We start from the raw sequence: 27,078 nt of genomic DNA on the forward strand, positions 1-27,078 counted from the left end.
CGGGGGGGGGAGGTGGTGGGGGGGTGGAGCGGCGCCGTGGGCGTCCGCAGCGTCGTTCGCGTCTCTTCCGGTCTGGCCTGGTCCTGTTTGGTGGCTTGTAACCCCGCTGCCGGAGGTGGCAGCGAGCGGAGGCTGGCGCTGAGGGCCGCGGAGGCCTTTGTAACGCCGCCGGGTGTCCGTCCGCACCCCCGCCGCGGCCAGGCGTGCTGAAGGGGCTGCAGCCCTCCGCGGGGTCGTGTCGCCGGTGGCGGGTGGGAGCTGGTTAAGGAGGGTCTCTGGCAGGGTCGGGAGGGACCTGCAGCAGCACCCCGAGCCCCGGCTGTCCCTGGCTTCGGTAGCGTGGGCTTGTGAGGACGCTGCACCAACGTTCTCTTGCTAGTAAGTAATACGGCTTGGCTTGTGGAAGGAGCCACCTCTACGAGGTTTTCCTCTTATTTTGGGATAGAAAATGACATTAACTTCCTCTCAGCAGAACTCTGCTGTAGTAAAAAAATTAATATAAAAGTTACTTACTTAGCATTAGCTGCAGGTAATTAAATTAATTTTTAATCACAAGGACAAGGCGTGAGTTTCGTGTGTGGCTAGAGCGGCCTTACTGCCCCAGCCAGAGTAGCTCTCCATCATGGTGCAAACGGATTGCCTGAAGACTTCGAGAAGCTCCTTCTCAGAAGTCAGTGGAATTTCTGCCCACCCAAAGCTTGCAGTGAGAATATTGGGTGTTACAATAAGCTGTATAGTTCCCGTCAGTTAGCAGCTGGCCTAACTTGGGACAACATGGAGTAGCAAGCACAGTGCACTGGTAACATTTCAGAGTTGGATAAACAACCAAGAAAGGAAGGGTTGCAAATCTAGTAACTGTCACTTTGTTCCTGTTTTCTCACGGTTCTTTCATTAAATAAGTTAGTAGCATGGACAAAATCTGAGTGTTCATTTATGTCAACCTGTTTTGAACTGAAGTGTGTTGTAAAAGCTGTGAAAATTCTCATGTTTTCCCAGTAAAGTACTTTCTCACTGAGCTCATTGTACAACCTCTTGTTTTCATTCTTAAGTTGATCTCTCTCCGTTTAAAGGTAGCTTTCACATTTAGGAATGAGTTAAAAATTGTTAGAAAGCTAAGTAAGCTGTGCAACTATAACTTTTCATTCCAGGTTTTAATGCGTACTTTAAGCTATGTGCTTGGTACTTTTGACAAACAGTACTTCCACATGTGTATTTCAGTCTTTAAGAGTTTCTGCCACATCTTCCTTGATGTACCCATTTCCCACTCTGTTTTGCCTATTGTTATGATGTGTATTTCATTGCTGCAAACAAATACAGTAATGCTTTTGTCTTGCTGTTTATTTTAGTTGTGAGGTTGTATATGGAAGCATTGCTTTCTACAATAAAAAAAATCTTGGATACTTTTCTTGAAGGAAATTTAAAGCCTTTTCATTCATAGCTGAGGTATTACTATATTTCAGTAAACATTATTATTATTAACTGACATAATTTCCTTTCTCTTCTTGTCTGATCAGAAAAGTCAGATATCCAAACTGAAGGCATAGGCAGGCTCTTTCTCATGTACCTATCTGCATATGATTGCAGTTCCACCCTCGGGTTTGTTGGGTTTTTTTCAGAACTCTATACCTTTCAGTATGTTTAACCTCTTAAAGCAGTGGAAGACTTTGTTGGGGATTGTTTTACACACGTCATGGCATCACCCAGTCAAATATTCCAAATAGGAATGTTATAGAGACCATTGAATTTGCCTTTTTTGCTTCAAGCCATCAACATGATTTCAGGCTCATGAGAAAAATCATTGGAGGCTTTTTGTTTTCCCAGTAGAACAGCTTATTAACTTGGGATTGTTTTCCCTTACAGAATTGCATCTGGAGTTTGCATCTGTAGTATTTTTAACTTTTAAAGCATGATTCCACAGCAAAAACAAACTATCTACTTTCTTTTTTAACTCTTTAGGAAAAAATGTACCTCAGAGACTGCTGACCTCAGACCTTGCAGAGACCTGCTTCACCAGGCAAGTGCCTTAGTTGGTCAGTTATATTGAAAAGAATTATTAGTAGCCTACTGAAATTGCCCTCTCCCCTATTTTGGCAAGACTCCATATGCTTTTTCCTTTCTCTTTTGCAAAGAACATGCGTGCACATAAATACAATCAGTATAGTCCTGAAAGCAAAGGTGGTTTATGGTGAAGAGATAACTGAATATGATAGAGCTGAGTTTGGCTATAATTTTGCTGTAGCAGTTGAGCTGATTTGTCACTGCAGAGTTTCTGCTAACTCATAATAATGCTGTATTAACAAACTGCATTAAATCCTAGTAAGGTATTCTCAAGTCAGTTTTAACAGCCTTCTCACAGAATGTATCTTGTATGTTGCTATAGTTGATTTTTTTTTTTTTATTTCACTTAGTAAATCTACCCTTTGGGTGATCTCCTGATTTTTAAACTGCATGGAGATACTTAATACTAGAGATGTGCTTTATTCAAATACGACTGTGCTCACAAAAATGAAAAGCTAATAAATCCTGTCTCCTCAAAACCACTTTTTCTGAGTATAATATACGTCCATTTCCTTATTTCTGTTTTTTAATGTTATATATGTCTACACTGCTATTTCAAAGTCCAACTTCAGTACACAAAAGTACCTGGATAAGATATATCAGCTCAGGATTTAGCTGATTTAGGATCTAGGCTAGGAAACTCATGCTGGAGTCTTCAGTGCTGTTATACATTTACTGGTCATCATGCATCCTTAGTGCCTGCTGTTGTTAATGCTTTCTGAATGCAGTCTGGGCATTTGAGCTCTTCGTGAAGCAGGGTAAAAATAACTGTAGGATCCAGTTTGCAGGGTCAGATCTATTCACAAAGTCCAATTCTCAACCATAGACAGTGGCTGTCACCTGCTGCTACCTTGAAGTAGGAAGTAATTGTATAACTTCTGATGAGAGGAGTCTCAATTATTGCCCAACGTTTAAGAATTTATCTAAAATTTATTTGGGGAATTTGTCTGTTTTTCTCTTAAAGAAAAACACTAAATTATGCCTTAGATATTTCAATATAAGTTTATATGCATGCAGGGGGTGGGTTACAGAATAAATGTGCTCTATTATGGTATGCTTAAGTTCTTAGAAGTTGATTTCTTTTATCTAAAATGGGTCAATCTTATTAAAAACAAATGAATTGATACAAATGAAACTTTTTTCTTCTTCTTTTTACCATGGAGAAAAATTTTGAGGAGTTAAAGCCTTTTTGGTCTTAAAACAATGTGACTCCTAGTTTTTTACTAGTTGGAGAGGAATTTGGTTATCCTGTAAAACACACAATTTCTATAAATATAGCAGCATTTTTAATGCTTCTGCAGGCAAAAGGTATTAAAGGTTCTGACTTACATCCTGGCGCACCACCACTGTCTTCATTTTATACTTTTTTCGAGCACTGGGGGTGGTTGCACGTACTTTATCAAGAAGAAAGTACTCAAAAATTTAGTTAAAAAAAACCAACCAAACAAACAATAAACAAAAAAAGCCCATACCCAAGAAACCAAACATCCACCCCCCACCCCCTCACGTTGTTCACATCCGGTTCACCCCCAGCCCATCCCTGAAAGGACACATTGTTATCCAATGTATCTTTTCAGATTGCTTTTCGAAGCAAATTGTACCATGCTCTTTAAGTCAATAAAATGTTGCTCTTGATTACTAATTTGTATCTCACAGCAGTATTACTTGTGTGTTATCTCATTGTTTACTTCTCAGACCCGAAGAGAGCCTCTTTTTCTTCTTTTTCACTGTGCTTGCATATTCCTTTGGCAATGGGTCCTAAAATCTCTGTGGTTTTGAGAATATATTATCATATAGTGCTTCCCTGATAAACTTGGAAAAGTTCAAATATTTCAGAAAGCTATGGGGATATTTTGACTTTGGATAGCTGGCAAGAAGCGTTTAATGTATCATTGCAAATGCTGGATTGTTTTTCATTTTCTTATGAATCATGCCATGGGGTATTATTCTAACTGTGCTGTATGTTGAACACAAAAAGTCTTCACAATACTTTGCAAATCTGAAAAATGAAGAAATAATACATCCACACTAGTGTATATCCTCATGCCCTCACATTTCAATGTGATCTGTATGAGTTTCCAAAAATAAAATATATTGTAATTGCAGTATTGCTTGTTATGGTTCTCCTTTTTTTGCATTGTACATACTTAACCATAGAAGAGAAGTGTAACCTTTAAGGCTTGCAGATTCTTATTTGAAATGTAAGTAAATTAGTGTTGCTTTCTGTCAGTGATCACTCTCAGAAAAACTGAATAATAATAAAGAGATTTAAAAAAATAATAAAATAATCAAAATAAAATAAATAATAAAGAGGGTGATTTTGTGTTCAGATTGTTAGTCTGTGGATTTACAAACAAAACCATGCAATTTTACAAATGATAAATTCCATTCCTTTCTATTTCCAAGCATTTTGTGGACAATTCAGTCTCAGGTTGTTTACATTCTGAAGCTATCAAGACTCCTAATGTAGATAAAGCTGATTCCCATCTAAGTACTGTGCTGCAAAGTCCAGCTGTAACTTAGCTAGCCCAAGCAGAACAGAACTCTGTATCTTTTTTCCCCTCGCTCTACAGTCATATTGTTTTACTTCACACAAATGGCAGTAGTTTGAAGATGAGATTAAATGAAAGTGGGAATTAAGTTTTGCACTCTTTAGTTATTGCTTTTAATGTAGGAAAAAGCCCCAGTGTTTTTGTCAGATTTTTAAACTTTACAGCTGACAATTTTAGCATTCTGAAGTTGATTGTATAAATTCCAATTTTGGTGTGAGTATTTTTAGATGTGTTTTGGATTTTATCCCCTAATTGGAACACTGGGTAGGGTTATGCTTTAAGAAACCTATCCTTGTTAAATGGCTAAGAAGAGGAAAAAAAAAAAAAAGTCTAACCAGTTCTTAAATCAGTTCTTAAAATCTTATCTGTTTTCAATTACTGCCTTTTTTTTCCAGAAGTCCAAGTAATTTGGTACTTTTCTTGGAGAGATAGTGTAGACAGTAATTAATTTCTTGTATAAAAGAAAAAGAGACACAGCATTAAAAAAGTTCAAACTTTTGTAATTATTAAAAGAAACAAAAGTAGCATAAATCTACAGAGAAGAAAGAACAGTTCTAAAATTATTTAATATCTGAAAAGCCTGTGCCGTAGAATGCTGATCCAAAAAAGACTATATGATGAAAAGGTTTATGAAATACTGTTATTTTTGCATAACCAGACAAATCTAATGGATCAACATAAAAAGTTTGAATTTAATACAAACCCACATCAAGTTGCTATGAAATGACATCAACTTATTACCAGTTATTATTTTCTGTGAAAAAGTCTCATTCTGAAAGTCTTCTCTAACATGCACTTAGTCCTTGTCAATGTTGGCTGTCTCTGAAGACTGATGAATCTTCGTTACATCATTTAAGAATTAAGTCTTCTGTAGCTTGCTTATTAGTTGTACCAACTGAAAAACCACCACTACTGAACACATGCAGTGGGAGGCAAAGATTCCTTAGCAGTTTTTTAGGACTGTTAGTTAGTCTGTTATGCATTCAAACCACCGCAGATGTGTTCATTGCCTTTTGTGGTTGCACCTGAAGAAATATGAGCTGCAAACTTGCAGTTCTCAATATTTTTTTTGTTTGAAAATGTTCAAAACAGACTTGAGATCAGAAAATTCCTTCCTCCTGCAGTCAGACAATTTTCAAATAGTGTATTTTAGCAGTGTTATCCTTCTAACCATTGCTTTTTTTACGTGCTAACCCAGATAAGAGTAGGAGGACATTGTTACTGTCTCTATGGAGGCTTGAATGACTATTCTGAGAAATTATGTATTGATCTTTTGAAGTTAAACCCTTCTGTTGGTAATTCCTAGTCTACACAATTAATCTCAGCCCTCCTGTGCAATGGTCTGATTCAGAAAAAGTGCTAGAGATAATGAGGGGAATATTGTCAGCACTTGTTGGCTGTCCATAATCAGCAAGTTAAAACATGAACAACATGAGCTTTAAGTGGCAATAAACTGTCTTCTCTAGAATGTAGTAATAGAAGCAGCTGGAAGGAAGGCTAAGGCAGAGATTCTACTCCCCCTGATATATATCTTGGTGGTATTGATACATAAGTGAAGGCACTGTTTGAGGGAGTGGCCTTTTATGTAGCCAGAGAGACTTTTCAGGAATTTCTTTTGGATACTAGTTTCAATCAAAATGGTTATTGGGAAAGTCACATGTGGTTAAGTGGAGGGGTGAGGTAGATACACGTAACTGGCATTATTTATGGGAAGAAAGAGAAGGTGGGGATCTTTGTATTTCTTACTCATTTTCTGCTACTAACCTTGGCATCACAGTTTGGCATTTCAAGAGGAGTACATGAGCAGAAATGAAGCCAAGCAGATGTAGTGGGTGTGATTAATGGTAGGTCGATAAAGTTTAAGAATGTTGTTGCTAGGAACATGCAGAGAGGGAGAGAGAGCTCTACAGCGGATGTCGTGAACACTGTTCAGGGAAACTGAGTTAACTTTGTGTGACACTGACAATGTATGTGTTGGTTTCAGAGTGCACCAAGGAAGCAGTGACACAGGAAGCCTTTCGGGTGTCAATGTGAGAAACACTTGCCTTCCAAAAGTGCCATTAAATCATCTGTATGTCTGCCACAGTGTGTAATACCTAATGGCATGTAGCTGTTATTAGCATGTTGGTCTATTCTAACAGAGTAGATGCGGGACAATGGAGGAATTATCATATACTGGTTCCTTGCCATTTATTTCTGGTTTTGTACTGAATGGTCAACCCAGAAATGACAGTGTGACACAGTAAATATTAGTGGACAGATGATGGTACTTAAGGAGGGAAAATGTAGGAGTTGAAGATACAAGCACACTGCCTGAGACACAGTTGTGGAAAATAAGTGTCCCAGAATGATGCATTATAAGAGAGAAGCTTCTTGAGGATTGGATATGCAAAGAAATAAAGTATATACTTTGGGAATGTGAAGCTGAGAAGGCATCACAGCACACCTACCAGTCCAGGTCCTGAGCAGCAAGGAACTGCTGCTCAGAAAAATTCCACAATGTCTTAGCCTCATGGCTTTAACTATGGCAGTATAATTGTACAACTAGCTACACAGAGAAATGCTACAACTGCTCATGTAGGCTCTTGTGCCTATGTAATACCTTTCCACAAAGATTTGGTCTTTTATTCATTAGTATATATGAAACATGTCAATATTGACCTACTTTAAACATGGCTCTTAATGAGTCATTGGTGTTCCACCTTTGGGAAAAGTTACTCTTTCCAAATATTAACTGACATTTCAGTAGTTAGACCATGACAGAGTTCCTTCTCCAAAGTTCCAGAGTAGAAAGCAAAAATTATGACTATAGTTACAGAATTACTAGTCTTAGTTCAGATTGGGACACACTTTCACTTCATATATGGTTTATTATTTCATTTTTGTTTCACAGTGGAAGACCAAAAATACAACAACAATTAAAGAAATCTACCCTTCATTCTCCATGAATTTTCTTTGCTCTTATGGTACTTAATTATACAACTTACACGTTTTTACAATAAAGTTAGAATATACCAGCTTCTTTTGCATTACTGCAACAGGGAGCAGCTCCCACAAATGTAAGGAGCCTTGGGAAAAACTCCACAGCTTGTACAAGAGAAGAGCTGGAGGGTCAGAGTAGCTATCTTATGGAAAAGATGACACTTTTATATTAGCAGTAGACTGGCATGTTGAAATCTTGCCAGAGTAGTCACTACAGGTATCCACTGAAATCCCAATGACTTGTATTCCATTTCAGTTTTGCAATTAATTCAGGGCCAGGCAGTGTTCGGTGATGTTTGCTAGACAGCAGGGTTCAAATTAACACATGACACTTCAGCTGTGAATTAGAGAGAAACACTGATGAAAGCTTGCAAGCTTAAGGCACACACACTGTACTAAAAAGTAAAGTAAATTATACCAGTCCTACCTGACCTCATCAACTGGTGCTGAGATTTGAAAAATATGAAAAATACTTTAATTGTGTATGGACACAGCTTCACTATGACTTTTTTGATCATGTACCAGAATTAGCTTCACTCCCCTGCTTTCATAATATTCACAACTTTAGTTCATTTCACTGCTTGACTGCAACAGGATTGATTTAGCAGTGTATTGGATACTATTTTATTTTACTTGTCTCCAGCTGTAGGTTAATAAATGTTAGCTTTGGCAAGTCATTCTGATTGTTGCGTATGTTAAATGAATATAAAACAAATTAGTCTAATGAGGGAAACCTGATAATACTCTTTCTTTCAAGTTTTTTCCCATGTTTCCAGCTGAAGGTTGGTAATGCATAGAAAAGACAGATAAAATATAAAGAGCATCGGGTGATTCCTGTGTATCCAAACGGGCATTTAACATTCCAAAACCAGCTAAGCTCCAAATGTCGTTCTTTCTTTCTTCACATAGGTCGTGAAAATTAGGCTTCAAAAAATTGTGTTGTGCCTGCAAAAAATTGCCTGGCAGCAATGGTGTGTTGTGTAATAGCTAAAATTCTTGATAATGTCGTCGTCTTTTTTTATTTTTTTTTTTTTAAATGAACTGTCCTTACACTATGTCTAATTCAACAATGACCTCTTCACAGGCAAGTTGTGTGGTAAAGTTTCTCAGGTGGAGTATATAACTGATGTTTAAAAAACGTATCTTTGAATCACACCAAAGTCATTTAAGTTGTTTGCTGCTGTATAAGACAAATGATTTGCTAGTCCTCTGCAGCAAGCTCAGTTTTTGGTAAAAATGCATCTATTCCCTCTTCTTTTGCCATTTTTTCCCCCAGCAATGGCTAATCTGTTGCTTCAAGAATTTATTTTGTGTATGAAGAGACATGTATACATATTATTTTTAACTATGTTTAAAACATATTTGTGCACATGGATTTTTTTATTTTCATATATATATGTATATATTTCTTTTTATATTTTAGAGCTGTGATGGCCAGTCACCAAGCAGAAGTCCAGAGTTTGAAGCTAGATAATGATTCAGTTATTGAAGGAATAAGTGACCAGGTACTGGTGGCAGTTGTGCTCAGTTTCACTTTCATTGCTGCTCTGGTATATACACTTTTAAGGTGAGAATATGTTGACAGGAATTAATGAACATAACTGCATTTGTAAAATTCTGACTTTCTCAACAAATTTTTGCATTGCTATATAAAACAGCTGTGATTTTGTGACATTAAGGAAATGATTGATCACTTACTCTGTTTAACTAATTGCTTAGTAGAGTTTCATAATTTAATTCACAGTTAGAATTAAGTATGCATTTCTCAAAAGTGGTTTAACTCTTCGTTATCTTCAGATGGTCAAACTGAATAATGTTCATCATTCCTTAAGACTGAAGGTGGCTGAATTCATGGTATATAGGGCTGGTGTGCCATATTTGGTTACATAGTATAGGTAATGACTCCACAATTAAGATTGGGTATAATCCTCCAATGTACATTCTAGTTGTAGTCTCCTTCCAACAAAAAAGAACCCCCCCACAAAGACCCAAACCTGAATAAATTGACTAATTGGTTTACAAATGAATACAATGGAAAACAATGGACTTTAGTATGCTTTCCATAAACCAAAATGTTAAGTTCAGAATTCAATAACTTTAATGGTCAAGTAATCAAAGATGATTATTCATTTCAGAGTTTTTCCTTGCAACCTAACAAATATCTTAGCCTATATCTTTTGGGAAAATAAGTCTGCACTTCAGATTGGCTCTTTTCGTTTAATGGATGTCTGTAGACTTCTGAACACAGAAGAGTTTTAACAACTAAGAGAACTCAATTTTGGTGATGCATTGACATTATCAATTTAGTGAGGAGGATCTGTCAACATGAGAAGTATTAGCAGGTTAAGAGTTATTTGAGAGCAAGCTACAAAAGAAATCGGAAGTGGGAAAGTTTGGCTGGACTGCAAGGCAGTGCTGTAGTTCAGGACCAGGAGATAGCAAAGGAATCTAAGAAGTATGCACTTCACCTTACCTTTCTTTCCAAGGCTGTTTCAGTTATTCAGAAGGCTTCAAGAGTGCTTATTTTTCCTTTGCTCTCTTATGCTTTCTCTACTCCCTACATTGACATTTTCAGCATTTGTGACTTGGATTTTAAGTGTTTAGTTTAAAAGTAAACATTTTACTTTTGAATTTTATACAGAGAAGCAAGGTAGGAACGTGAGAAAAAGTGAGTGGAACAAGGGTCAGCAGTGCACAAGAGCAGCAAGGGTTCAGTCAGGAGTTCAGGGAGATGATACTTCAATGATGAAGGGTTACTTGGGGAGGGAGAAAAGGGCTAGTTACTTCTGCAGTGTAATGAGCTAAGTAAAAAGTGTCTGTGGATCCTGTTACATGCCCAGATGGTTTATTTTCTGGAAGGGCAAACAAACTCGGACAGAAAGCTTCCATATTTTGGAAGTCTTGAAGCTTGTTTTCTTCTGTGTTGTATGAGTGACTACTGAAAGTCCGAACAGCATCCTCTTAGCTCTCCACTGTGCCTTCTGCTACTTTCTGAAATTGTTCAGCAGCATTTTTCCTCTACCTCCTTTGTGTTGTCTCCATCAAAATCTGCACAGTACAGTGTAAAATCTCTGCAGTATAAAAAATATAGTAATTTTTATTTATTTAGCAGTGAAGGGGGAGTGAAGGAGGAAAGGAGAATTTTACTTTTCTTTTCTAGTTATCTTAGACAGTACAGTGGCCTGTGTGTTCCTTATACTGTGTCCCCCTACCCAAGTCTCTTTGCCACCTATACTTCTGTATGCAATATCTGAAATACTTAGGTTGGGTAGGAACAGGTCCTGGGTGTGAATATATGAAAGAAAGCTTAAGGTAATTAATAAGATTGCAGGAGCTGAACAAAAAGGGAAAGTAGGCTACAAGGAGTATATGTTGCAGTAGATTTTGTGAGGCAGAAGTGAAATATGGAAAGAACTGTTGTGAGATATGGTTAGTGTGCTTGTTTCCAGCAGGGGAAATTCAATGAGGCATCACATCAGGGCATGAGCCAAAGGTCTCTGTGCTTTTGGTGGAGAAACTTATTAGCAATAATTAACATATATAGTAAGTTTCAGATGTTTAGTTTAGTCACAATAAGATACTTTTGCAAAGCCTGTATGTGTTTGAGTTATAAATTTTGACAAAATGCAGCCAGATTTTTTCTATTATCTTTTAAACTTGTGAGTAGGTTGTCATGTGAGACTGAGAAAATTTAGTTTGTCCAGCAAATTAAGGCAGCCTGACCCTCCAGTGTTCCGTATCAGAGATGCCCTACTTGTGCCAGATAACTTACCCATGTTTATAAATCTGCTGTTTTAGATCTTTTCCTCTATTTTTCTACCCCATCATATGGTTTGATTAGATGATCTAGTCAGTATTTTCAGCAGAAGTGAGATCTTAATCCTTGGAAATTAGCAGTGGCCACCATTGCACAGTGGTAACACCAATCTCCATAGGTACTGTCTCTCAGTACTGAATGAGTAGGCAGCCTTCCTCTTTGTGGTAATGATGACTTGGTGGCACCCATTGTGATACACATGGAGACCTTTTCCCTCAAGTACAGGGTGCTAATGCTCAGAAATGGGGAAATTAAAAGAACCCACATCCTAACTATTTCTTTCTGGCTTGTGATTGATAATGCCTTTAATTGCATAGCACCATACCATTTTTCAGCTATTTCATTTATTTTCTCACACTAATCACATGACAAGTTATGAATTGGATATGTCTTGAGCTCTGCCTGTCCCCTCCTGGAAAATATGCAGTGCTCTGCTGCCTCAGCATTTTATACATAAATGACAGATGTTGTACATACTGTACTTCTACAGCTCTACAAATACTCTCACGTATTCATCATAGTATGTGATATCAAAGTCATATAAATCAACACAGCAGCAAATTTGCAATTAGATGTTTCTGAAAGAATCAGAATAAACTGGCTTACCTTCCACTTGTTTATGATTTGAATTGGATTTCAATATATATATCAAGTTTCTGGCAGACTGAAGGTGCAAAATATGCTCATTTGTAGCACTTAAAGAGGAAAATTCTTTTATACACGTAACATGTATGACAGACAACATCCACAAAATCTGACTCATGGAAGACCCAGGGTAGGCAAGAAGGGTTTTAATGTAAGCTTCCCATCATATAACTTTCATATGTATGACACACCCATTAGCAAAATTTACTTTTTACAGATAACCATGTAATTATTAGTATGAAAAATATGCTGTCTGTTCCTTTTTGAAGAAAGCATGAAGAAAACAAAATGTTGAAGGTATCCATAATGCATTGTGAAGGAAAATATTGCAGAAGCTCCTAGAGCCATTGAGGAAATTACAGAAATAGAATTGCAACCAGAAAAATTCCTAAAAATTCAGCCAGTCCAGCCCTCAGCTCTAACAGAGGATCAGCTTTGCCTAGATTATTCCTGGAACCAATGCAATCTGGTTTTAGATTTTACTTTTACTCAAAGATAGATCCCAATACCCTGAGGTTACCTGTTCTGATTTTTTACTCTTAGCAGTGAGAAATGTTTTTCCATCAACTTCAACTGTGGGAAATAATTGCTCATATTTATAGAATGAAAGCCTTATCCTGTCCCCTCTTCTCTCCATGAGTGGTCTTCTACATGAACTAACATTTCTTCACTCTTTCTGTAGTATTTAAAAAACGTGGCCAGTAATTTTTATTCCCTTCTGAACTTTCTTCAACTTCTCTGTGTTGTTATGCATTTAGCCCAAAGAGAAAGCAGAACCCAGCTGAGACCTCAACAGTGCTGAGCACGATATTGAGCACATGTTGAGTGAAATCCATATGAATAAGTAATGTATAAAAATTGAGAACTTTGAATATGATGCTGTTGACTTATATTTATTGTAACTCAACACCTCTTAATGTCAACATCATTTTCAACTCTAATTCTGTTCCCATTGTGCTTTTGAATTTCAAACTTGTAATATATCCAGTCTCCTTTCTTCAGTGAGTCTCTTCCCTATGATTCCCCTTGGCATCTCCAACCTGTAGTTTTCTTGCCCATACAGTCTTTCTATTTAAAGACTGATTAAAAAAGAATGATTTCTTTTTATATCCAGTCTGCTGATACTTACATAAATTCAACATTCTAAATCTAAGAGTTTGCCTACCCCTTCTTATGTAAATGGTGCGTCTTAATCTTTCACATAGCAGATGAAATTGAAATTATTGGGATTTTTCAACTCTATAACTTAAGCAGTGAGTGAAAAAATAAGAAATTTATGAGTAGACCAACAATACAATAACTAGTAGTGGAGACAAAGATTAAAAGTATTTCTTTATGATGAATATAAAAGCTTTCAAGCAACTTAATTTTTTGCAGGCTAATGGCTTAATTTTGTTTCAGATGAAAATCTAGTTTTAACATGATTTAATGATTGTTTATGGAGTCTTTCTGAAAAATCTTGCTGCTGCTGTACAGCTTTAAGTGTGCAGAGTAACTTTAGGATCTAGAATAAATGTCCTGTTTCCTTAATTACTTGTGTACTTCCTTTAAAATCCTTTATAGCAGGAAAGAATTATTTTTTGCCCTTTGTTCAAGTTTTGGGTTTTTTTCAATCAGTTATTTTTCAGTGTTGGGTCACAGTGTTCAGTTTTCCTTATTGCTTATGTTTCCTTTCACAGAAATGAACATCAGAACATACACCCAGAAAATCAAGAGCTAGTGCGGGCTCTTCGTCAGCAGCTTCAAACTGAGCAGGTGCTGTGCTAAGTGTTTGTGTCATTGAATTGCCTGGTTTGGGGTAGCATAGACTTCTCTGAGATTCTGGAAGAAGCTGGTCTTGAAAGTTATGGAAGCTTACTTACTATACAAAGGCATCATTGAAATCTATTAAGTAATGAGATAATGGGGGATGGGGGAGGTGTATGGATAACTTAAATAATTAAAATTATATATTTCACTGGTTCTTTTCTTAAACAAATTTTTGCCGCAAGGTGGAGTATCTTATCCTGAAATGTTCCTGGGAACTTGGTGGTAAAGGAAAGGAAATCTGGAGTACGGCTTGCTGCCACAGGACAGGGGTTAGATGTTTAGACTGATAATTTGTGTGTAGCAGAACAATGGCACAGCAGCAAGAGCCAGGCAACAAAGATTGACGCAGATAAACTTTTTACCAAAGCCTCTAGTGATAGGATATAGGGCAATGGTTTTAAAGTGCAAGAGGTTACGTTTAGATGGGACATAAAGAAGAAATCTTTTACAATGAGGGTGGTGAGACATTGCGCCAGGTTGCCCAGGGAGGTTGTGGATGTCCCATCCCTGGAAGTGTTCATGGGCAGGGATAGGCAGGGACTTCTGTCACTAGGGGATTTTTATTATATGATCTTTAAAGGTCCTTCCAAGCCAAACCATTCCATAATTCTGTGATCGCATCCAGTTCTGACATGGAGAGGAAAGGATGGGAAAGTCTACGCCAGGTTACTTGAAATTGCTGAGTCACAGTACCAGGCTCTGGACAGAACTGCTTAGAATAGCAAAGTAGCAGTCTAGATCTGACTTGTTATTCATGCTTCAGCATGTCTAGCCTTACTTAATGTGAAGGACCAATGAGGTTCTTTTCTTTGTGGTCTTTAATGGGATTGGAGCACACACATAACAGATGAAGGAAAAATAACGGGCTTGTTGCAAGAAGAACTGGCTTAGTGAAAGAGTTTTTGCATTTCAGTACGTTTGATTTTTGAATTTAAATCTATTTCTTCTTCATTTCGCATAGCTTATGCATTTGATTGACTTCTAGTAAAGAATACTGTATTTATTATTTTTTTTTTAAACTCAGTAGACTTATACAAAAATTGTATCTAACACTTTGCATTTCTCTTCTTTTCTAGCAGGATGCTTCTGCTGGTGATAGACATCGCTTCTATACAGATATGTCCTGTCCAGTGTGTTTGCAACAGGCTACGTTCCCTATAGAAACAAACTGTGGACATCTTTTCTGTGGTAAGCAGGAAAACAGGAAAAGCCCCAAGCTATAAAGATAAAACCAGAACAGAAATACAAACTTTGCAGTCACCCTAATCCAAAGCTTTGTTTGATTTTAACTGCTTGTCTTCTAGTCTGCATTAGAAATGATTTTTTATATAAATTGTTGAGAAAACACATTTGTGAATAAACAGTCACTTCGAGATTGTGCTTAATTTTTCTCTATGCTATCAGGATTGAAACTACCTTTAATTTTAAAATGTCAAGGACAGAGGGTATAATTCATTTCCCATTAGTAAAAAACTGAAGAGGCTGAAAAACACTTGGAAATATACCATTAAAAAAAAAAAAACTGATTTAAAAGAGTATAAAATTCTGCTTGGTGTTATCTTTATCTGAGTATTTTGGTTTTTTTTTAAGACTAAGTTTACAAAACTTAAAGTGTTTGCCTTTTTTCTTGAGGTCCATCTATTAAAATTTATATGTAAATGCCTGATGTTGCATTTTGCTTCCTCTCCTTCAGTAGGATCCTTTCTGTGCATTCATCTAGTTTTATGGAGTATATAATGCATACCATGCCCAGTCATTTAAACAAAAAAAAATTACAAATTTGGAAAACAGTTGAAGCACTCGGATTTTTATATATTCCTTCATTTGTTGAAACTCTGATAATAAAGCCAGGTTTTTAGGATAAACTTTACATCTCTTGACATTTTTGTCACTTCCGAATTTTAAACTGGTAAAATTTTCAATTATTTGCTTCTTCAGTTAATGGTTAAGAAGTTTTATGTCTTTTCAGGAAATAATACCTTAAAATTAATTATGCAGTTGAACCCATTCAGGATTTTTCTCATTAATAATATTGAATTTGAACACATAGGTTCTTTGGTGAATCCTGTACACAAAATTACACCGGAAAAGGTAGACTTTAGCCTAAGTGCTTGTACACTTCTGTTGTTTTCCTTGGTGTGTAATGTATTATTTCATACAACGGGTGTTTCAACTCAATGGTTTAAATGTCTGTAACTTACCTTCATCAGGTTCCTGCATTATTGCCTACTGGAGGTACGGCTCATGGCTTGGTGCCATCCGTTGTCCAATCTGCAGACAAACGGTAATATTTTAAGTAATCATGGACCTGGTAGTTTGGCTTTCTAGTATAGCTTACGCAAAAAGCACGTATATTAGAACTGCAATAGTGAGCGTGACAGAAGTCTGAGAAGCTGAAAGAATGTGGATATATGAGATGTAGATGGTGGACATTAAGGTTTTTTGAACTTTATGCTTTGGCAAATGGCTCAAAAAATACAGATTATTCCTTCAACTCAAATGTAAGTGAAGAGCACTGATAACAGTAATTTTATTTCCTGTAAAGGAATATATGAAAGCGGAAAGTTGTAAGATCTTAACTATGATTCTTTCATGCTTTCTGTTTGGGACGTGATACAACTTCTTTACCAGAACTTGCATCTGAAAGACCTGGCTGCTCTGAAAGACTGCCAGTAGGCAGTATACTACTGGTTTCTGAGAAGTACCCTCTCCATTCCTTCTCTGCCTGCCAAAAAAACCTACCCGTGTCAATTTCTTATTTTGTCCCTATTTTTAGTTTGTATGTATTATTAATTTGAACAAGCATTAACTTACTTCCTACGCAACTTACTTGCATTGTCAGTTTGAAATATGTCCCTGCAACTCATTAACACTTAGGGATTTCTGGGTCTTATAGTGTATGTTTTAACAAAAGTACATCTTTATTTAAAATGCATAATCTACAGAGCTAGTAACTTCTGGTGAATTGTATAACATGCTTCATGCCTGCCCTTGCTCATACATTATATCCTGCCTTAATTTTGTGCATCAGCAGGACAGATGACTGTGAGAGCACAGAGGAAGGAAAGAAAAATAGGTATGAGCAGAGGAATATACTCATTAGTATATTTAGAATGTAGCCCATGAGGAGAGACACACAAAATTAAAAGTGAGAAACACGGAAAAGGGCAAAATAAGTGATATTTTTTTTAGTGTCTCTTCTTACATAGATATTCTTCTGCCTTCCTCTGAGGTAAATTGGGTGGTACTGGTTGCATGGTTTGATTCATTCTCACCCTGTAAAGTAGAAAAAGTAAGGTCTGATTTATAAATGGGGAATGGCAGTATGTTCCCATAGATAACATGAGTCATACAGAAGGTTTGTGTCAGGGCTACGAGTTTAATGTAGATCTGCTTGTGCTGTCATTTGCTAAATGTGACTACTGCACAGATAAAAGGTACATATTTAGTGGCCAGGTATAGAGACAGCAGTTGAAGGTTGTACTGATTTAAAGTACTGTGCATTTTCTGTTTCCTATTGTAATCTGCATTTTATACCTGAACATCACTTCCAAATGCAAGTCTTAAGTTCTCAGAAACTCCTATACAGAACGATAACATAACATATACGTCAATATGACCTTGCATATTTTTCTGTGTTTGCATGAAAGTTAACACAGAACATAGCAGAATTCTCTGTGCTTACAAAAGAGATGAAGGTCAATATATTTCTTCTGTTAACTAATTATTCTGTAGTATTCTCCTTGGTCTTGGTATGAATGTCCATGTTGAAAAGTATGAGTTCTGCTTCTTTGCTGAAACGCAAGACCATTCTAAAGATGGAAGAAAAGTGGCCTCATTGCTTGCTTTATATGATTTTCAGTTTAAGAAACAAAATTATATTAATTTGGTAAATCAACTTTATTCTCCAAGTCATCTGTTGCACTTCGGAAACATAAACCATTTAGGTGTTTAGAAAAAGCATCTCTTAGATGGAGGGTTCTTATGTTTAACAATCTTTTAGAAAATCAATATTCTGTAAAGAGTTGTAAGCAATTAATTTTTTAAAACTTAGCAGCAGTATCCATAGATACTGCTGCTAAATATTCAACTAAAACAAAGTTTGTTCTATGTAGTTAACTGAAGATTACTGTTTCTATTTATACTTCACAATACCTGCATTTAAAAGACACATGTAACAAAATCTCCCTGCTGTACCCAGGTAACATTGTTTTTACCACTCTTTGGTGAAGATCAGCAGGATGCAACCCAAGTACTTCAAGATGTTAATGATTACAATCGGAGATTCTCAGGACAGCCCAGATCTGTAAGTTTTGGGTAAATTTGGGTGGAAGTCAGTTATTTTAGGGGAGATAAACAGCATTTTTGTGATTTTTTTTTTTTTTCCCCTTCTTTTTTTTTCCCCCTGGATTATGATTTTTCTCTTCATGAAGCTTAGGGACTATGAAAGTTTTTCTTAGGAAATTCATGTTTATTTTCTTATAGTTAGGGCAGACCCATGACTTCAAAAATATTTATTTGCAATTTGTGGAAGTGTATAGAAACTTGCATTTTTGTTGTGGGAACTGTTAAGAAGTCTTGAGTTCCCAATTCATATGTTAAACTCTTTTTTAATTATGACTTGTTAATTTGAAAGGATTGATAATTAGTCAGTAAAAATACTTAATGAAATACATGACCTGCAAGAAAGAATATTCACTTGATTGGTATCTTCACATTGGTTAGAAGATTATTTTCCTCTGAGATTATGCTACAGTCTTTATTCTGCTTTCTGAGTGAAGAAGACAACATTTTTTGATAAATAGCTAAGAGAGACAGTTGAAGTTCTATGAGCTTCAAAAATTCAGCTTTTTTAGCCTGTCTTCTGTGAGCATGTTCTGATTCACAAGGTGAAATGCACATGCGTGCATACTAGTAACTTCTCTGCTTATCTTCATCTGTTCGTTGGATTTGAATATAGTAACAAAACATTAGCATGAAAAAGTTACAGTCCGGTAAGACAAAAGAAGCATGAGATGGGATTTTTTTCTTTTTCATGTTCTAAATTGTGAAGCAGTTACACTTTTGATCCAGAATAGATTGAAACTACCTTTAAGGCTTCATTAGACTTCTCTGTGGCCCCAGTAACCTCTCTGAGATCGTGCCAGAAGCTGCATTAAAGCCCTAATCAGACTAGATAAAATTGACTTTGGTTTATACACGGTGTATTGCCTTAACCACAAAAAATTATTTTCTAGAGAATATTTTCAGCTCAGCAATAACTCATTTTAATGTCATAGCTCTGTGTAGAAAATGTGTACAGTGGAAAAGGAAAGAGTATTAAAAAAATTTCAAAGTTCACCCCTCCCTATGCTTCACAACAAAGCCCTGCATGTTTCCTACTTCAATAAGATGGCAGGATCATAGTAAAAAAATGTAAATGATAGGAGCAGGGATGGATTAAATTAAAGGTTCTTTAGTTTCCTTTGAAGCTTGATCCATCCTTTGGAAACGTATGTGAATCACTGGCTAAATGCCAGGGGAGGGGGTGTTGTGGTTCTGAAGAAATGCAACCTACTCTACTTTGCCTATTGTTTTTTTTTCTCACAATCCCTATTTGTCTTCCATTCTGATCAATATGTCACTGCAGGTAACCTGTTTGCTATTTCTCACTTTCTTAGTCATTTGTTATTACTCTTTAAGTCATTACTCTAGTAGATGCTACTTTTCCTTCTTAATAGAAGCCAATGTATTTTGTAGTGAGTTGAATGTATGGTTTATGGTATAAAATAACAGTTTGACTGTTTTCTGAAAACATATATTCTAAATCTGACTTCTTACCCAGCAAAACTAAATCCAGAAACTCTTATCTTACTGTTTATTGTAAAAAAACCACCCAAAAACCAAAAAAAAAAACATTTAGCATGGGCCCCTTGCTAAAGCAAAATACTAATATTTTGTTTCTTTCTCCATAGATTATGGAAAGAATTATGGATCTGCCCACTTTGTTGCGGCATGCTTTCAGGGAGATGTTTTCTGTTGGGGGCCTCTTCTGGATGTTTCGCATCAGAATATTCCTCTGCTTGCTTGGAGCCTTGCTCTACCTGGCTTCACCTCTGGATTTTCTTCCTGAAGCCCTCTTTGGAATTCTGGGGTTCTTGGATGATTTCTTTGTCATTTTCCTTCTGCTGATATATATTTCTATCATGTACCGAGAAGTGGTAACACAGCGGCTGAATAGATGAAATGGATGAAAATGACCCAAATGCAGAGGCAGCTGTGGAATGTTTTAAAAGGAGAACTATAACAGAAGTATGATATAATAAGGCACCTGTGTACAGTTTCAGTAGTTAACAATTCCATAGCTGGCCATCTTATACAAATACAAAGGGTTAGTATGTGGTGATGTTTAACTGGAATCTTTAATTTGTGTATTACATACACTTCATGAGGATGAGGTTAGTTTTATAATGTAATAAACAACCTTCATCTACTTCCACCTGATGAACAACTGCATGTAATCAAAGCAGAAAACACCTTTTCCGGTGTGTGGTTTGGAAAAAGGAGTTCTAATAAAGGACTTCTAATAAAAATTCCCTTTTGGTAATCTAGACGTGTATAAGGAAGTTCAGAAATTCTCCACAGTCCAGTTATCACAACTAAGTTGTTTAATGTCTCCCTGTTGTGGGCTAGAGTTTTTTAAAACCTAAGTAGCTTTGTGTGTCTCTATGGAAGAAGAAACCCAAGGACCACATTACAATTATCACCCTGTAGTTTGCTGTTGTCCACATGTGTCACAAAACCAAGGAGAACAGCTCAATATTGCTTGAACAGCACTATGTACAGCTGCATGAAATTCATACAATTTTATTTTTCTATTTGGGAATATACACACAGTATCTGATCTAGATAGAGAAACCGGTATTATGCACGCCAGACTGGTTAGTGCTCTATTTTTAAACAGGAGCATGTTTTTTCTCCTCAGGCTTATTTATTTGGTAGATATGTATCTTGGAATCGGGGATTTGGGCTGCTTTGGATCAATGCAATGTATCTGAAGGGAGCATTTGCATTCCTTTAGTTGCATTAAAGCATTGAGCCAATGGGGAGAACCCTCAAGTTTTAGGTAGTGGTTGAAGAAAAGAAGTCAGAACTGGATGTTTATAGTACAGAACTTTACCTGAATGTACATCCTGCAATACATGTGTTAAGCAGCTTAGGTGTTGGGGCATTTGATTTTCAGTTGGAGTTCTTTTTTTGGTTGGTTGGTTGATTTGATTGTGGCTAGAGGGTGTTCTGAATTACTTGAAAAAGATGTCATAAGGGACCACAAAAAAACCTGGAAATAACAAGGGAATAATTATCCCTAAAGCTGATTTGGTTGGGATTTTTTTTCATGCTGAATTTGAATATAGGCTATCATAGCTACAGAAATAATTTGAAAATATTTTCATTTTAAGAAATGAATGCCACTGGAAAGGTCAAGGACATGATAGACCTATGTACTTTTTAACTAGAAGAATGATAATTGCCATTTTATTTAAACTTCCTGAGTACTTGAAACACAGTGATTAGACAGGTGATTCTTTGTGTGTTTACATATATGGGATGAGACTTACGATTAAAGGAACTTTTTTACAACGTCTGTGTTTTGCCCATGCAGGCGTCTTTCCATGCCTTCTAGCAACTGGGCCTGTGCAGGAAGATCATAGAGCTGGCACCTGACATGTCAGTGGTTGGGGTGGAGATTGTCCTTCGGTGTCAGTGTTTTAAAATGACATTCATTTAAAAGTAAATTCACTGATTTGCCATCTGAAAATTTGCTTTTGAAAATCCAAAGATGTATTTCAAATTAACTGAAAAGCCAAATTTTTCCGTGTTGCTGTTTGTTAGAGATGGGCAAGAGGAGAAACAGGAAGTGAAACAAGGGTGGGAGGAGGAGAGCAAGACAGAAAATTATCTTTTTTGGAAGTGAATGCTATTTGTTTTTGCAAACTAACTGTTTTTGAGTGTCTCAGTTCAGCTTTTCCCTTTCTGTTGGCATTGCTAATGTATGGTGATGGTTAGTGGCTACCTCAGTTAAAAGTCATTAAGGTATTATTGAATAAGCATAGGATATTCATAAACTTTTAGGTATATTTAGAAAGCAAGATAGTAGTTAGGATGTTAGGTAAAACAGGATTTTGCAGTTTTGCTTTAAGCACTGTTTTGGTTTGGGGTTTTTTTCCCCAAGAGATCCAGCTGAGAGCAAACTCCAAAAAAGTATTTTTAATTAGTAAATTTAAGACCCCTTTTCTCCTGGAGTTTAACTTGGGTGTTTGCTTAGAGAAGAGAATGAACTGCTGTTGTAGAACAACTGGAGTCTGTTCATAGAATCTGTTGATGTGGTACCTCCTCCATATGTTTATCCTATGACTGTGTGTATACTTTTTCCCATGACTCTCTAAATCCAGAGTGGATATAGATGTACATGAAGCTGCTTACTGATTTGTTTTTATTGAGCTCCCAAATTCCACATGCTACTGTGAAGTTTATGCAGAAATACCCATCTAAGGGCTCTGCTCCCGAGGTCATGTACAAGCCATATCTGAGTAGCTATGTAAAACTTACCTGTGTTCTGCTTCTTCCTTCACTAAATTTCTGCTAGCCAGAAGGGTTTCCCTTGGAGGCTTCTGCTTACCTTTGAATACTGAGTAACATTGTAAGCACAAAATCAACACATGAAATGCTTGACAGAATTAGGACCATCCTTCCTTTTCGCCAATGTGTGTGCTTGCTTGTGGAGACTTCCTTTTGCTCCTGCAAGCCACTGATAAACAGTATTACGACTTGCTTAGGCCTTTCTGTGGACAGCTGTAATGTGAAGATGCATCTGTCCTGCGGCATCTGGCTGCTGCTTCTTTACACAGATCTGAACTAGCTGTAAGTTAGCTACCTTGGGTACTTAGCTTGAGCTTAACTTAAGCTCCAGAGCTCCCAAGAAGCTGGTGATCAATACACAAGCACGTAGTAGTATTCCTGAGCTGTGGCAGCCGTGCTAAAGGTGAGTGCTAAGCACTGGCTTCAGAATGTGAAGGAAATATGTGATGCTGTGTGGAAACCGACTGCAAACATCGCTGTGGTTTTGTCTCCTGAAATGGGGCAGCCGTGTTACTAATGGGGGAAAGGAAAAAAAGGAAAACTTTAGCAGCAAAGAAGAGGTACAGGGAATAAGTACAGTTCTTTCTTAAAGATCCTTACTTTTTCACCAAAAACTGTGTGGAATATTTGATTGTTCCAGCAATATTAACAAAGGGGAAAACTAAAGTTATACTTAATAGCTCTTACAGAATAACTTGTAGCATCTTGCTGCCTAATGATAATCGTTATGACAAGTGCTGTATAGGGCAATCTTTCTGTGTTGTGTGTGTCCCACACCATTGAAGTCTATGAGGGTGAGGCAGAGTGGTGTGATTTGGGGATACAGTTTTGCTATAGGTTTCATAGAACTGTAGCAGTGACCTGTGTGTTACACTAGATTTTTAAGACAAAAGGATTTAAAACTACTTGTTGTTACTTTTAATGATAATAAATTGCTAATTAAAGTAAGAGTTTCTCTTGGTTTATTTTATTGACTTTCTGGGTGGCAAATGGTTTTAATCTTCCTCTTCCCCCTTCCCTGGGCTAGGGTTGGTGGTAGCCCTGCTGCAGTCTTGATTGATTCTTATCTTTGTGTCTGTCGACAGGCAGTTCAGAGGTAACTCAGAGATTTTCATCTTGATTATTGACATTATAAGGATTACAAAATTTCTAAGATCTTAGTACCAAAAGTATATTGTATATTAGAAGTCTTTTCCCTGAGCAGTCTGACCGCTACCTTCAGATCCATGGGCACTAAGCTTTCAGGATGATAAACCAGTACAGATGACCTATCAGTCCTCCAAGCCAACAAAAGCATGAAGCAGGTGGATGAGAATCCAGTTGGTGAAGTAAGTTGAAGGAAAGAGCATATAGTCTCTTGTAGGTTTACAGGAAGCATGAAGGCTGCAGTGGGGCAGGGAAGAGCTGGATGTGACGGGCCTGTGCTGCAATCCTGTGCTTTTCCTGATTCATGCTGGGAAAGGCCCCTGGGGTTCAGGAAGATGTGATCCATTCTGTGAAGAAATGTCCAGCAAGTCTTAGCTGGGAAGTCCAGGGCCAAGTTAGGCCAAGTCTTCTGGACTTGTAGGTGCACTTTTTAGCTTGCTACGGTACACAGTTCCAATGTTTGTGGAAAAACATGTAATGACATATGTGGTAAGACGCTATTAAATCATGTTGAAAGTCTGATGGGTACACGCTTGTCCTTCCATCTGATGCCTCTGTGCTTGCTGTGAGAGGCTCAGCTAAACACTCAAGAGTTCATCAGCCAAGGCTGCCAGAGTAGGTGGCTATTTTAGAAGGTCTGTTGTACAGTTGCAGTTGGAGCTAGGGTTTCTGCTTCCAAGTGCCATCCAAAGAGGAAACTGCCTGTTAATCACCAACACTGGAAGCCACGCAGGCATTTGTTCCAAGGAAACAGAGCAGTAAGTCTCATTATCCCTGTTTCTTTGAGATGTAGCGTCCTAATGGGTTGCCTTCTTCCCTGCTGTGGGCACTGGGATTTTGACCTGGGGAAGCAGCTGCTAAATTTCATTCCACCTATGATTCTGTCAGCTCAGGGACCTGCAGATTTTTAGGGCAGAGAGAGGGCTGCAGGTGCTGTTCCTATGTGGACGGCACATCATTAGACACTGTGGTAAGTAGAGGTGCTTTCTGTAAATCAGGGTTTTTGTTCATTCAAGGAGTGAGAATTCCATCCAAACAACAAAATAAATAATTAATACTGCAAAATGAGGCAAGCAGAAGGTTAGAGTAGAGTTTCCTATACTACAGCTTGGATTCAGTCTCTTTGTATGCCCCCGCTCTTTATCACATTGCCTTATATAAGATGTTAGTCACTTCAGCATCCAGATAAAAGTTTATCACAGATATATTTCGTTCGTGCATGGGTAATCTCAGATCGTGCCATGGGTACTTCTAGTGCTACTTTCATGGCAAGTGTTAGGGCTGCTCTGTTGAGTGGATTAAAATAAAGGTTATAGCAGGGTGGGGGGAAATGAAAAGAGTCCTCCTAAAGAAATTCATAATTTTGTCATCTACTCTTATTGGTACTGCATGGCCTTGTATGAGGACATCTAAATTCTTGTCTCTGTTTATGCTGATACTAGATAAGAGGCACAAGCATGAGGAAAAATCTAGAAAATAAATCCAGGAGAAAAGGTTGGAAAGACAGGTATTTTGCCTATAGGGCAGACTGAGGAAGACACGAGTCTTTAAATATGTTAAAAGGGGATGCTATTGCTTGCATAGGGTATGACTGGGGAAAGTAGCGGTGAGCTTGAATTGCAGCAAATCACAGAACAGTTAGAGTTGGAAGGGATCTTAAAGATAATCGAGTTCCAACCCCCCTGCCATGGGCAGGGACATCTCCCACTAGAGCAGATTGCTCTAAGCCCCATCCAGCCTGGCCTTGAACTCTTCCAGGGATGGGGCATCCACAGCTTCTCTGGGCAACCTGTTCCAGTGCCTCAGCACCCTCATGGTAAAGAATTCCTTCCTAATATCTAATGTAAATCTCCCCTCTTTCAGTTTAAAACCATTACCCCTTGTCCTATTGTTACACTCACTTATAAAGAGTCCCTCCCCATCTCTCCTGTAGGCACCCTTCAGGTAGTGGAAGGCCGCTATCAAGGTCTCCCCAGAACCTTCTCTTCTCCAGGCTGAATAACCCCAACTCTCAGCCTGTCTTCATAGGAGAGGTGCTCTAGCCCTCTGATCATCTTTGTGGCCCTCTTGTGGACCAGCTCCAACAGGTCCATGTCCTTCCTGTGCTGAAGACTCCAAAGCTGGATGCAGTACTCCAGGTGGGGTCTCACCAGAGCCGAGTAGAGGGGCAGAATCACCTCCCTTACCCTGCTGGCCATGCTTCTTTTGATGCAGGCCAGGATACAGTTGGCCTTCTGGGTTGCCAGCATGCATTGCTGGCTCATGGTGAGCTTCTCGTCCACCAACACCCCCAAGTCCTTCTCCTCAGGGCTGTTCTCAATCCATTCACCCCCCAACCTGTATTTGTGCCATGCCAAAGGTGCAGGACCTTGCACTTGGCCTGGTTGAACTTCTTGAGATTTTCACAGGCCCACCTCTCAAGCCTGTCCAGGTCCCTCAGGATGGCATCTCTTCCCTCCAGCATGCTGACCACACCACACAGCTTGGTGTCATCAGCAAACTTGAAAAAAAATGAGACTTAGATTAGAAGCAACTTGCTAAAGTGAATCAGGAGAGGACAGTGTCTGAGGCATGGGTGGGACCTCTGATGGGAGGCTTCTGAAGGCAGGCTAACATCTGAGGTCTGGTTTCTGCACAGCTAGTCCTGCCTGGGGAAGGGGTGGATGAATGAAAAGGTGGCTGCTTTCAAGGCAGCTGGTCTGGCCCTTAATAGACACGGGACCAGAGAAGTCCCGATCTGAAGAAATCTGTCTTGCTGCTGGTGTTTCTGACACATGCTACCTGTACATATCAGCTGGCGAACCCAACCAGCTTACCTTTCTCCAGGAGGTTTCCTAAGTAGCAGTGCTTAAAATGCCTGGGGTAACAATATGGCTCCAACTTATTTCAGGACATCTTAATGATTATTTACAATAATATTCCATTTTATTACAAAAATTCATTGTTTGTCCCGTATTTTCCAAGAAGAGGATTATTTCTCATGATTAACAGATGCTTAAATTGGTGGGAGGGAAGGAGAGGAGAAAGGAACATAATTAATAATATTGAGTCAATTGCTCATTGCTGGCAGGTAACTGATGGGGGACCATGGGTGTATCAGGTGTTACTAATAGCTTGGCTAGAATATGTTGCATGGAAAGCTGTTCAGCTTCACGCTAGCATATGTTGTGCTTCACAGTCGAGAATAATTTTCTTCCCCCTCCCCCTTTCTGCCTTCATTCTGGAAACTTGGCTAAGATGGGGGGGCAGCAGAACCTCAAAATATTGCATGCCACATTTTATAAAGGGCAGTGCAAGAATTCCTGAGTAAATCACCTTATTCAGGGAGAAACCTCTTATCATTGCATGGGACATGTCCTTACTCTCCAAGGCGGAAAGTCACACTTTTGTCTTTCTTGCCTTCTTCACCATCTGGGTGCCAGGGATTGGTGTTGACTGATGCTGTTGCCT

General features: G+C 38.0%; 1 protein-coding gene across 4 annotated transcripts; it reads left to right on the forward strand.

Moving 5' to 3' along the window:
- The first annotated feature begins 31 nt into the window (after window positions 1–31).
- On the forward strand, window positions 32–23,432 carry RNF170 (ring finger protein 170). Of its 4 annotated transcripts, none has more exons than XM_014958153.1 (8): window positions 32–378; window positions 1,957–2,014; window positions 9,016–9,159; window positions 13,734–13,809; window positions 14,940–15,051; window positions 16,074–16,147; window positions 18,065–18,169; window positions 19,818–23,432. In XM_014958153.1, the coding sequence occupies exons 3-8, from the start codon at window positions 9,023–9,025 to the stop codon at window positions 20,085–20,087; spliced, it is 774 nt and encodes a 257-aa protein (XP_014813639.1). In that variant the 5' UTR covers window positions 32–378; window positions 1,957–2,014; window positions 9,016–9,022; the 3' UTR covers window positions 20,088–23,432. The 4 variants fall into 4 exon arrangements, with proteins under 4 accessions (XP_014813639.1, XP_014813640.1, XP_014813641.1 ...); XM_014958154.1 differs by having other exon boundaries at window positions 14,943–15,051; XM_014958155.1 differs by having other exon boundaries at window positions 9,016–9,097; window positions 14,943–15,051.
- Window positions 23,433–27,078: the final 3,646 nt, after the last annotated feature.

This window comes from Calidris pugnax, unplaced genomic scaffold (genome assembly GCF_001431845.1).
Source record: "Calidris pugnax isolate Ruff unplaced genomic scaffold, ASM143184v1 scaffold317, whole genome shotgun sequence".
NCBI classification, from domain to species: Eukaryota; Metazoa; Chordata; class Aves; order Charadriiformes; family Scolopacidae; genus Calidris; species Calidris pugnax.

Bases quoted from the DNA above. Each gene is read 5' to 3' on its own strand.
- RNF170 (XM_014958153.1), top strand. From the start codon at position 9,023: ATGGCCAGTCACCAAGCAGAAGTCCAGAGTTTGAAGCTAGATAATGAT. The intron at 9,160-13,733 runs GTGAGAATATGT...TTCCTTTCACAG, and splicing joins CTGGTATATACACTTTTAAG to AAATGAACATCAGAACATAC. The intron at 13,810-14,939 runs GTGCTGTGCTAA...CTTCTTTTCTAG, and splicing joins AGCAGCTTCAAACTGAGCAG to CAGGATGCTTCTGCTGGTGA.